Source organism: Scatophagus argus, chromosome 13 (assembly GCF_020382885.2).
Source record: "Scatophagus argus isolate fScaArg1 chromosome 13, fScaArg1.pri, whole genome shotgun sequence".
In the NCBI taxonomy this organism is placed as follows: domain Eukaryota; kingdom Metazoa; phylum Chordata; class Actinopteri; family Scatophagidae; genus Scatophagus; species Scatophagus argus.
Genome location: NC_058505.1, coordinates 1227980 through 1240000, shown reverse-complemented (window position 1 = coordinate 1240000; position 12021 = coordinate 1227980). Strand labels below are relative to the sequence as shown.

At 48.1% G+C, this 12021-nt stretch overlaps 1 protein-coding gene across 8 annotated transcripts in view; it reads left to right on the top strand.

Annotated features, from left to right (window-relative positions):
* The window catches only part of LOC124069129 (disco-interacting protein 2 homolog C), a 112092-nt gene extending 100600 nt beyond the window's left edge, over positions 1-11492 (top strand). For 6 of the 8 annotated variants that reach the window (XM_046407945.1, XM_046407942.1, XM_046407938.1 and 3 more), the window contains 13 exons: positions 77-198; positions 587-698; positions 985-1094; positions 1843-1973; positions 2276-2444; positions 2576-2746; positions 4068-4097; positions 6062-6123; positions 7797-7854; positions 8547-8621; positions 9052-9226; positions 10041-10164; positions 10246-11492. In XM_046407945.1, the coding sequence (XP_046263901.1) occupies positions 77-198; positions 587-698; positions 985-1094; positions 1843-1973; positions 2276-2444; positions 2576-2746; positions 4068-4097; positions 6062-6123; positions 7797-7854; positions 8547-8621; positions 9052-9226; positions 10041-10164; positions 10246-10498 (1592 nt within the window). In that variant the 3' untranslated portion in view covers positions 10499-11492. The remainder of the gene's footprint in view (positions 1-76; positions 199-586; positions 699-984; positions 1095-1842; positions 1974-2275; positions 2445-2575; positions 2747-4067; positions 4098-6061; positions 6124-7796; positions 7855-8546; positions 8622-9051; positions 9227-10040; positions 10165-10245) is intronic. The other 2 variants (XM_046407941.1, XM_046407939.1) reach the window with 1 other exon arrangement.
* Positions 11493-12021: the final 529 nt, after the last annotated feature.

The following is a 12021-nucleotide window of genomic DNA, read 5'->3' as shown; positions in this document are numbered from 1 at the left end:
ACCACACACACACACACACACACACCTTTCCTCTCTCTGTCCTCTTCCTCTTCTTCCTCATCCTCCTGTCCTGCAGGTATTGACCTCATCGTGGCGTTTTACGGCTGCCTTTACGCCGGTTGCGTCCCGATCACGGTGCGGCCGCCTCACCCGCAGAACATCGCGACCACGCTGCCCACCGTCAAGATGATCGTGGAGGTAAAAACCTTTGGTCCCAGGGGTCCAAAGAGCACCTGGTCTCAGGTGGTACATTAAGGAAAAGGAGGGGGATGAAGAGGAGGAGGAGGAGGAGGAGGAGGGGGGATGAAGAGGAGGAGGAGGAGGATGGGGGGAGGAGGGGGATGAAGAGGAGGAGGAGGAGGATGGGGGGAGGACGAGGATGGGGGGAGGAGGAGAAGGACGTTGGAGTTGCTGTGACTTTACTGTTAATGTCACAGAGCAGCTGGATTTATTAGTTTTGTTTTAAGCAGCCATTTAAAGGGACACTCCGCGCTGTTGGGTAAACACAGGAAATGATGTAATGTGGTGTTTAGTTCACTGGTTGCTGTCGATGCATTTGATTGGTTGTCTTTATCGCATCGGGCAGGTGAGCCGCTCGGCGTGTGTGATGACCACACAGCTCATCTGTAAACTGCTGAGGTCCAAGGAGGCCTCAGCCGCCGTGGACGTGCGGACATGGCCTCCTGTCCTGGACACAGGTACACACACGCACACACACACACACACACACACACACACACACACATATTAAAATAGTCAAATTAAATCCATGCATCCTCACTGCAGACCTGAGACAAAAAGCTCCAGTTAAACTGACAAAGCTCATGTTGTTTAATAGAACAAAGATCCTGAATGAATGTGAATGTCTGTGTACTGTGTGTACTGTGTGTACTCAGTGTACTGTGTGTACTGTGTGTACTCTGTGTACTGTGTGTAGTCTGTGTACTCTGTGTACTGATGGAACCAGGCTGATTTTCTTTTTAGACGATTTGCCAAAGAAGAAACCTCCTCTGCTGTATAAACCGTCCAACCCCGACACTCTGGCCTACCTGGACTTCAGTGTCTCCACCACCGGCATGCTCGCTGGAGTCAAGGTACACACTCACCACACACTCACACACACACACACACACACACACACACACACTCACACTGTGTTGATCTTCTGAGCTGTCAGGTTCCACATGTGTGTGAAGCCTCCATGTTTTCCAGTCTGTAGCTTCTCTGCAGCAACATCCACATTACAGACTTTGTAGTCCACCACAGACTCAGTGGTTTGATGATCCTGAGCTTCAATGTGACCGACGGGGATGGAAACTGAGTAGTAGTAGAAATCTTCATTGATCGGACGGCCGCGAGACGACTGACGCCACAGAATGTTTCTTGTGACAACACTGACACCAGCAGCGACTGTTCCTGCGTCAGTTTGCGTCGTAATCACCATAACAAAGCGTCGTTACTGAGCGGCAGACGCTGGTCGACGGGAGGGAAAAGCAGGCCTGGAGGAAACACCAGAAACACTGAACTTCCTGTTGTGTTTAATCAGCGATCCTAACGAGCAAACGAGTCATTAACGCCGGCCAGAATGCAGCGAGGATGTGGTCATGTGGTCACTGCTGTACACCGAGCCAATCGTGTCTCAGCTTTGGTGATGTTATGCTTTTAGCTCCTCAGTGTGTGTGAGGGTGAAGACACAATCATCATCATCATCATCATCAGCAGCTTCACACGGACGGTCGCAACGGCTGGTTGACCGTCGTAACCCCAGAGGTCAGGGTCACGTGTGTGTTAATGCCATGTCGTGTGTGTGTGTGTGTGTGTGTGTGTGTGTGTGCTGTTCAGATGTCTCACACAGCCACCAGTGCCTTCTGCCGCTCCATCAAGCTGCAGTGTGAACTTTACCCGTCCAGAGAGGTCGCCATCTGCCTGGACCCGTACTGCGGCCTCGGCTTCGTCCTCTGGTGCCTTTGCAGGTCAGACCAACTCACACAAAGCAGGCAAAAGTACGGAAGCCCAAAGAGTTAACGTCAGAAATTGGATGTTTTCTGAGATTAAAGTGGTAAATGTACAACAAAAACCTGTGAAAATGCGTCCTGTGACATTCGTGGCTTCTCTATTAATTTGAATGGCCAGGATGGTTTATATTTAAAACTTCTTAACAGCCACAGACAGCAAAGTCGCAGCAGCTGCTCGTTCACGGTTTTGTTGTACCGTCCATCAGCACCACAACATGTGGACCGCACACACTCACAGCCCGTCTGCTTCCTGTCTGCAGTGTGTACTCAGGTCACCAGTCCATCCTCATCCCCCCGTCCGAGCTGGAGGTGAATCCGGCTCTCTGGCTGTCGGCCGTCAGTCAGTACAAAGTGCGAGACACCTTCTGCTCCTACAGCGTCATGGAGCTCTGCACCAAAGGCCTCGGCCTGCAGACCGACTCTCTGAAGGTAAAGGGGGGCGCTCGGCCTCCACCAGACATTTTGATGTTGTTTAGATGAGGCTGAGAAACTGCTTTGTGTCGGGGAAAGATAAGAACCAAAGCGTGTCACCAAACACAGACAGCCACGTCTCTTTTCAGTCTCGAGGGTTGGACTTGTCTCGGGTGAGGACCTGTGTGGTGGTGGCGGAGGAGCGTCCCAGGACAGCCCTGACGCAGTCCTTCTCCAAACTGTTCAAGGACCTGGGACTCCACCCCCGAGCCGTCAGCACCTCCTTCGGCTGCAGGGTCAACCTGGCGATCTGCCTGCAGGTCAGTCAGTCCGCCGCCCGCCGCCGCCGCTCCTCGTGACAAAGCATCAGCTGGTGTTGACTGTCGCTTGTCTTCTTTGTCTTTAGGATCTGATTGAGAAGATTAGTTTAAAGGAAAACACAGTCACAGTCAGATCTGCTCGTGCTCAGATGATGCAGACTTTCTTCTCACATGCCGCCGTGCTGTTCTTCCTGCGTGGGCGGCTGCGTCGCTCGTAGCCTCGATCGTGTGCTGAACTGTCTGATAGTTTGCTCTGAGTTTGTAAAACGTGCTGCCCTGCTGTGATTTGTCCCTGTTTGTGATTGGTCGTGTGCTGTGAGGGCCGTTGGGTTTAGTGAAGCCAGATAACTTAAACCTGTCCTGAGCTGTGTGGAAGTTCAGGTTCAGGTTTTTGCTTTGTTTCCGTGGTGACAGGGTTGTGCCGTCTCTTTCGGCCTAAGGTTCGCGTGTTGTCGAGCAGAGAAAACATTTAACTTCAGTTTGGCTTTTGTTGCTTTGTTGTTGATGAGTTTTCGTTCAGTATTGGATCGTTGAAACCTGAGGTGATGGATGTCAGTGAAGGACAAACGATGCACTTCTTCAGGCTGTTGGTATCCGGACGGCAGGCTGCGTCCACTTTAAAGCCGTCCTCGTCTTCTGCTGTCTCTCATCCAAAGCAGCGTTTGAGACACTCAGCTTCTTCTCTGTTTGTCTCTCAGCTTCAGCTTCATCTTTCCATTTCAACCCATCATTGCTTTTACATTTCAGCTGTGATTTGCGACCTTAAGTGAATCAAATCAGGTGATTCCCGCCAGGTCACACGTTTGAAAAGTTGTTCGCTTTGCTGTCCCTGAAACCCACAGAAAAACTCAGAAAGGTTAAAGTGATTTCTGAATTCTGAATTCAAGTTATGTCCAGGTTTTGTTTGTATTAAAACTTTGCTTTTTAGAGCTTTTGAGGTGAGATGTGATGAAAATCAAGGCTTGTATAAAGAACTTTGAGACACAGCAGCAGCCATTTTCCTGCGCACGGCTCATAAGCTGAGCTAACAGAGTCAGTATACACGAACACGGTATACTGAATGACCGCTCTGTAACTGAAACTAACCAAACCATTTCTAGCAGCTTTCAGCAACTAAACTAACATTTGCCTGGAGAAGATTTTCAGTCCCGACTGCTCGTTTTGTTTCTTTGAGTTTTCCATTTTGACATTTTTCTTTCTTCCCTCCTGCCTCCTTGTTTTAGTCATAACCCCGCCCACATATCTCATACTTGATTTTGTCTCCACCCTCCTTCCCTCTCTCCTCCTCCTCCTCCTCCTCCACCCCTCTTTGCTGCTGTAGCCTCACAGGCTGGGAAAGCTTGCCGACCAGGTAGGGAACCAGCATCAACCACCTCCACCTCCACCTCCACCCCACTGCTTGTCAGCACATCACTCATCAGCTGGCTTTAGATCAGAGTGTTTAAGGATTACTTCACTGAAGGTGTAGATTTTGAGTTTCCAGTAGGTGGAAGTTTGCTGCTTGTTCCTTCACAGACAGGAAGCGTCCTCACTTTGCTTAAATCAGCATTCATGACAAAACTGTGAACTAAAGCGCCGCCGACCGTTTGGAAACCATCTTAAAGGGGAACTCCATCGATTTGACTCAGCGAAATCTGTTGAGTCTACATTTCTCAGACCACTGCTCATGTGAAGACACTCTTTAGTGTGAAGCCTAAACTGCCTCGAGTGATGTCACACGAGTCGGTGTCGTTTGGGTCTGACAACAAGTTTGAACTCGACGAGAACCTGTGGGTGCAGAGTTAGAGAGTTAGAGAGTCCCGCAGAGCTCTGCTGCAGGCTACGTTAGCTACTAGCATTACACGCTCCAGTCTGAGAACATACTGTGACTGCTTAAGTTGCCTTGTGGGTAATGTAGGCGCGGGGTTTTGATAAGGAAGACGTTCACATGCAGTAACAAAAGGTGCTGTGCCTGGTTCTCCTTTAACAGTGCTGACCTTCAAGGAAACAAAGAGACAAAATCTGCGTTTTCACCCAATCCCAGGAACTACTTTTCTGGGAACTGAACATTTCTTACACTCAGTGAGACCAGTGAAGATGAGGCGAATTAGTCTGCAGGCGTATGACAAACGGCTGTTTGTCATACGCCTGCGACAACGGTAGAAACGACGGCTGTTTCTACACGTTATTACTGCGATCGCTGTCGGTCCATCTGTCGTCTTCGTCTGTGCCTCCATGTTTCGAAGCACAATGAACAAAAGACAAACAGTTTCCAAAGGTTCTGCGCTTGTGAGAACTTTTATTCTCCCAGGCAGGGACTTTTTATGGGGTAAAGAAATGGAGCCCTTGAACCTGGAGTTCCTGCCACAGCTGAAACGTGGTTTAGCGACGTACGGCTAACGTGACAATGAAAAGGAAAGGGAAAGTGTTGTGTTGGATATTTCAGTGAGTCCAGAGAAGGTTCTCAGGCCACTTCTCCGCCTTGGCCCCCACACGTTCCACACACTTTGCCGATAAATTCTTCTGCTGGAGTTTCACAGTTGGAGAAGCAGTCTGTGTAGCTGCTTGGTGGAGGTGATGCTGTCCGCCATTTTGTGCTCAGGGTGTGGGCTTCTGGCTCCCAGCATGCCGATTTTTTCTATCCCGAATCACCTGTGAGAGAGAAGAGGGGATGGAGGGATGGTGGAGGAAGAGAGAGGCTGGAACGGGGGTCTTTTATCTCTCTCTCTCTCTTGATTTTTCTTCAAAAGTTTCACTCTCATGTATGAGCTGACGTCATACGTAGACCAGAGACACGTCAGTGTTTTCATAGGTTTTATACGTTACACGCTTTGCCTTTGAAGAGATTTTATGTGGCTGGATGTAACCCCTCAGCTGCGTCATCATCACGTCTTTCTTCCATCCTTCTTTTCCCCTGGCTTGGTGTCCCTTTCCCCTCTGCTCTTTCCTCTAGAAGACGGTTTTGCTGTGATTTTTAGTTTGCATGTGGATCGAGTAGAACCTGACTCTAGAATGCCTTTGTACATGCATTTCAGAATACCTTTGTCCTTGTTTTAATCTGCGCTTTGTGTTGCTGATTTTCCATCCCACAACTGTCGCTCCCACATTGTTCTCCCCTCCGTTTTGTAAATGTTGTCGAGGTTTTGTGGGAGGCCGTCTCTGCTCTCCAAGCCCAAAGCTTTTCTCTCTGCTGTGAAGGGAAAGCTTGTGTCTGTGAGCACTGATGCACGAGCAGCAGCTTCCACGGCGTCCCGGTAGGAGTGGAGCTCATAGAAGCTGTTTGACAGGACGTCGAGTGACCCTGCAGTGTTAACGGTTGTTGTTGGTGTTCCGCAGGGCACCTCAGGACCCGACCCCACCACTGTATATGTCGATATGAGAGCACTACGGCATGACAGGTGAGTTAAACCGCACTCTTTGCAGCTTCTGGATGGAATAGTCAAATAAATCATAACTTAGCTGATTCTTAGTCTCTTTGCAACCATAAATTATGTCTTAGCTGCTCGATAACCTCACATCATTCACTGCAAATATTAAACTTTACTTTTCATCATCATTCATCACCTGTGATGTCTGGTCTGTCGATGCAATCTGTAAAGATGGCCGACGCGCCTTCCTCCTGCTGTACAACAGTGAAGCCAAAATATCCCTGATAGGTGTTCTGGTGACATCATCTGGAGCCAGAGTCTGTGCAGTAGAGATCTGAGGTGGAGCCACGGTATCAAGTTTCCACCCACACACCTGTTTGAGCCAATCAGGAGCAAGTTAGTTTGGCTTGTGTCCCATCTGCTAACATGGAGAGGGAGGAGTTTATGAGCTGTACTGCAGCCAGCCACCAGGGGGCATCCAGATGTTTTGGCTTCACTTCTGAAGAGCTTTCAGGTCCACCATCTTTATATAGAGCCAGTGGTTCAGTCCTGTGTAGAGCACATGGTAGTGCGCATGTCAACCTCGTGTGGCCAAAAGGTGTGTTACAAAAACAAACAAACAATCCAACAAGCAAACGAAGTTTTCTTCCATAGTTTTCCATCCTCCCGCACAACATTTTGTATTTGGTCCTGTGGGATTTCTGTGCTGTTTCAGCCTCTGCTGGGCAGCTTCAGCGTGGACGTGAAGCAGCTCAGTAAACTCGGAGTGAATCTAATGCACCACTTGTTCTACAGCTGAGAACATTTGCTCCCGGCTGACTGAAAAAAGTTTGAATGTCATGAGAAGCTGAAAGTTTCTTCAGGACGACGTGACGATTTCAGGCTGTCACACTCACTTCCTCCGAAACACTTCCAGCCTGAGAAAGATGCGCTTAAAGCCCCTCAAACCCAGTCTGAGTCACACTTCATGCTGGGTGACACCATGAATAGCAGCTCAGGAATCTCCAGAATTTGTTTTGCCAGAGTTTTGGCTCAGAGGAGAAGTTTACGAACCAACTGGAGGTCTGAAAATTGCCGCGAGGGCTCAACATTAGTGTCAGATTTCATGTCTTACGTTGGTGAAATGCTGTCAGTTTCCAGGCAACAGAGATGGACAACAACTCCGGCAGGACGAGGAGTCTTCAGTTTATTCAAATAGCTCCTGACAAGGTGGTCCGCCGGGATTAAAGCGACAATACTGAGACCGCTGCAGCTCAGCGAGACTCCAGCTCACAGTTGAAACTTTAAAATGTGAATTTAAACCACCTGCAAACCCAAAGGTTTGTCCCAGAGCGACAGAGAGCCTCGAGTTTCCTGTTCTGTGAGGCAGCAGGTGACTGTGGCAGGCTGTTCGGTCCGGTCAGCATGTGTGATTACATGTAATCACTGTTGATGTAAACCAGCAGACACTTCTGTCTAAACTTTAATGACAGCCTAAACAAGCACATGGTGATCAATATGGAAGTCAAATCCTCCAGCGAAACAAGGATGAGAAAGAACGAATGTTTGGCCAGCTGTACAAATGACATATATTTTACTATATTTTATTTTTATTTTAACGTGCGATAAAAGACGTGCAGTAAAAGTCCCTTCAGTCTGTTCGGTTTGGTCAGCTGATGATGATTGGATCTCGTCATGCTGCAGCTCTCAGTTTTTCTCCACAGAGTCAGACTGGTGGAGAGGGGGTCACCACACAGCCTGCCACTGATGGAGTCTGGGAAGGTGAGTTCTGTCTGTCTGTCTGTCTGTCTGTCAGTCTGTCTGTCTGTCTGTCTGTCTGTCAGTCTGTCTGTCTGTCAGTCTGTCTGTCTGTCAGTCTGTCTGTCGGGTCTGTCTGTCAGTCTGTCTGCCGGGTCTGTCTGTCAGTCTGTCGGGTCTGTCTGTCAGTCTGTCTGTCTGTCAGTCTGTCTGTCTGTCTGTCTGTCAGTCTGTCTGTCTGTCAGTCTGTCTGTCTGTCTGTCTGTCAGTCTGTCTGTCGGGTCTGTCTGTCAGTCTGTCTGTCTGCCTGTTGGTCAGTCTGTCTGTCAGTCTGTCTGCCTGTCTGTCTGCCTGTCTGCCTGTGTCTGTTGGTCTGTCTGTCTGTCAGTCAGTCTGTGGGTCTGTCTGTCTGTCTGTCTGTCTGTCTGTCTGCCTGTTGGTCAGTCAGTCTGTCGGTCTGTCAGTCTGTCGGTCAGTCTGTCTGTCAGTCTGCCTGTGTCTGTCTGTCTGTCTGTCAGTCTGCCTGTTGGTCAGTCTGTCTGTCAGTCTGCCTGTGTCTGTCTGCCTGTGAGTCTGTCTGCCTGTCTGTCAGTCAGTCTGTCTGTCTGTCAGTCAGTCAGTCTGCCTGCCTGTCTGTCTGCCTGTCTGTCAGTCTGCCTGTCTGTCTGCCTGTCGTGTGTGTAAACGTTGATGTTTTGTCTCCGGTTTGTGAGCAGATCCTGCCGGGGGTCCGCATCATCATCGCCAACCCAGAGACCAAGGGACCAATGGGAGAGTCGCATCTGGGCGAGGTTTGTTCCAGCTGCAAGTCACTTTTTATGATGGCTTCAACTAAAGATTATTTTCATTACCACTTAATGTAAGAAATGTCTAATAACTCTGATGAACATCAAACAGTTTCTTTGTGGAAACCACAGTCCAAACCCAAAGACTAAACGATGCTTTGCTAAGGCCACAATCCAGCGAGCGTATTCCACAAAAATACCATAAATTTTAATAAAGTTTCCAAGTCGCAGTCGGACAAAACGCTCACATTTTACTTGTTTAATCGGCTCACATCCAGAAAAGTCTTCACCTGCTTCATAAACGACAAACAGGAACTGTGCTGTCTCCTGCTTGTCTTCCGTTGTGTCCTTTTTGTTGAACATGTTGTGGACATGAGCAGCTGAAAACAGATAAACTAAGCAGCAGTCTGAGCCGCAGCTCCCCGTGTGTCCGTAGATTTGGGTGCACAGCAGCCACAACGCCAGCGGTTACTTCACCGTCTACGGAGACGAGGCGCTGCAGTCGGACCACTTCAGCTCCAGACTCAGCTTCGGAGACACGCAGACCGTCTGGGCTCGGACCGGATACCTGGGCTTCCTCCGCAGGACCGAACTGACCGACGCCAGCGGAGGTGAGAGACCGCCAACGTGCTTTGAGTTCTGTTGTGATTTAAATAGCTGCAAATCACCGTGAAGAGGACTTCAACCTGTGCAGGTGAAACATATTAAATAAAGTATTCACGACGATGAGTGAGCTTTCTGAGGCCACGTGAAATATTGAACACTTTTTGAGGTGCAGGTCAGTGAGCTCTTAGACCATTGATTGTATATAAAGATGGACAACATGAGAACAAAAGTGAAGCCAGAACATCTGGATGCCCCCTGGTGGCTGGCTGCAGTACAGCTCATAAGCTCCTCCTCCTCCATGTGAGCAGATGGCTCATGAGCCAAACTAAAATCTCAAAGTACACATCAAATAAATTTTTCCCAAAGATGCTTTCTGTTCTTATCACACTGATGTTTGTTCAAGTGTTTGTTTTGAATTAGTTATTTGATGCTATTAAAATGAGACTGAAGTGTCATGATTGACGGCTGAGCGCCGCTCCCGATTGGCTCAGACGAGTGTATGGGCGGGACCTCGAAACGGCGACTCCACCTCCTGATCGCTGCTGCACAGACTCTGGCTCCAAATGACATCATCAGAACAAGATGGCAGCACTCAGGGATATTTTGACTTCACTTTTGTACTGGAGGAAGTAGAGACGTGTCGGCCATCTTTCTCTGTAACCTGAGGACGGTCTTAGATTCAATTCAGCCACTCTGCTTTAATTTCACTGCTATGTGGAAAGTGTTCTGGTCTGCAGTCATATTGTCTATTCACGTGAATTTCTTGTAGACTTCTGTCAGACATTATTGTTCTGAATTAGGATGTGTGTGTGTGTTCAGAGCGTCATGACGCCCTGTACGTGGTTGGCGCTCTGGAGGAAGCCATGGAGCTGAGAGGGATGCGTTACCACCCCATCGACATCGAGACCTCCGTCATCAGGACGCACAAGAGCATCACAGAGTGGTGAGAAACGAAGGGTTCATTTTAGGCTCCAAGTAACACCAAACGTACGTCATGTTGTTTCCTCTTCTTCTGTGCCTTCAGCGCGGTGTTCACGTGGACCAACTTGCTGGTGGTGGTGGTGGAGCTGGACGGCTCGGAGCAGGAGGCCCTGGACCTGGTCCCGCTGGTCACCAACGTGGTGCTGGAGGAGCACTACCTGATCGTGGGTGTGGTGGTGGTTGTCGACATCGGCGTCATCCCCATCAACTCCCGCGGCGAGAAGCAGCGCATGCACCTACGTGACGGCTTCCTGGCCGACCAGTTGGACCCCATCTATGTGGCCTACAACATGTAGCGCCCCCGTGTGGCCAATATGGAGGTAGATGAAGGATTACTTCAGGAAGATGCTCTGAAACTGAAAAGAAAAACCCAGAGCCAAGGCAGAGGGGGAGAAGTAGTCGCTGAATTTTGTCTCTCAGGCAGCGCTTGCTCCCAGGCTATGTACTGCCGCCGACTACATTCGGGTGGTTGTATTGCGCGTTCAGGCCGTGATTTGTACTCAGCCTGAGAGGAAGTGCAGCCACCCCCATCCAGAGTAAGAAGGTCCCCCATTTGTTCCGGCTGTCCACCGACAAGCGTCGACGGCGCGGCGGCAGAGGACAATCGTTAGCATAGCGATTCGGAGGTTTAAACTGTGTGGCTTGCTTTGTATTTTTCTTTTGAGTATTTGCTGAAGTCGCTTGTTTTAGGGATTTCTTTGTTTGTATTTTAACACGTCCTCGAAAAAGTTTTAGTCTATTTTTTGAAAAGGATATTTACAAAACTGTGGCAAAAATGATATTTTCCGTTTTTACAATATCAAACCATTACAAAGAGCGAGATGTGTTTTAATACGAGGGTGGGCTCTGAGCTGCCCTCTAGTGCTATGATGAGGTACTACACGTTGTTGTTGTTTTTTAAGTGTTACTTTTTTTTAATTCAGCATTATTTTCTGAACCGTCCATCTCAGCGGGAAATCAGTGAGCTAATTTTCATAAACTAACAGCTGCAGCCTTTAACTCCGTTTATTTTTCCGTACGAACACGCTTCAACTGAAGCAAAACAATAAATTCATATCGTGTAAGTATGTACAAAAAGAAATTGATTTAATTTATTTTCTTTCTCTTTTAGAAGTATATGACGAGACGTTCAAGAATGTTTTGCTCTTGAATATTTGCTAATATAAAAATACAAAAAAGCGTTGTATTATCTGGAGTGAAGCACACTCACACCAAGCATATTATGGAAAGTAAAAATATATGATTATAGATTATATTAAAAAATAAATAAAGGATTTACACCATACGGAAGCAGTTTGACACACAAGGCTTTTTTTTGTACCTGCATGCTGGTCTGAAGCGTTGAGGAGTTTTATTCCACATGAAGAGTTCTGAACCGAATCGTCCAGTTTGTAAAATAAACCTCGACTCCACTTGTCTGTGAAAGTTTTGGACCTTCTTTCCTCCAGTAGAAACAAACTGTGATTTGTCCAGAATGAAATACCTGGTGGTTCTGCCCAGATTCTCACACCTGCTGAAAATCTTAAAACCATTTTCTCAGATGGATTCTGTGGGAGCCACAGTTGATCCCATCTGCTGTCTCTTAGTTTAAAATAAACTTGTTTTAAGCCCAGAAAGACGAGTCCATCACATATTTCAAACGCACGAATGACTGAATTCATGGGAGGTAAATCACAGATTCTGAGGGGAAAGTTTGTAGTTTAAAACCCGAGTAAAACTCACTAATGTCACACTTTGTACCCAAAACGACGTCCTTCACCGTTCAGGGGACATTAAGTGGTTTTTGCTGACCTCTGGTGGTGACCAGGAGGAGTTACAT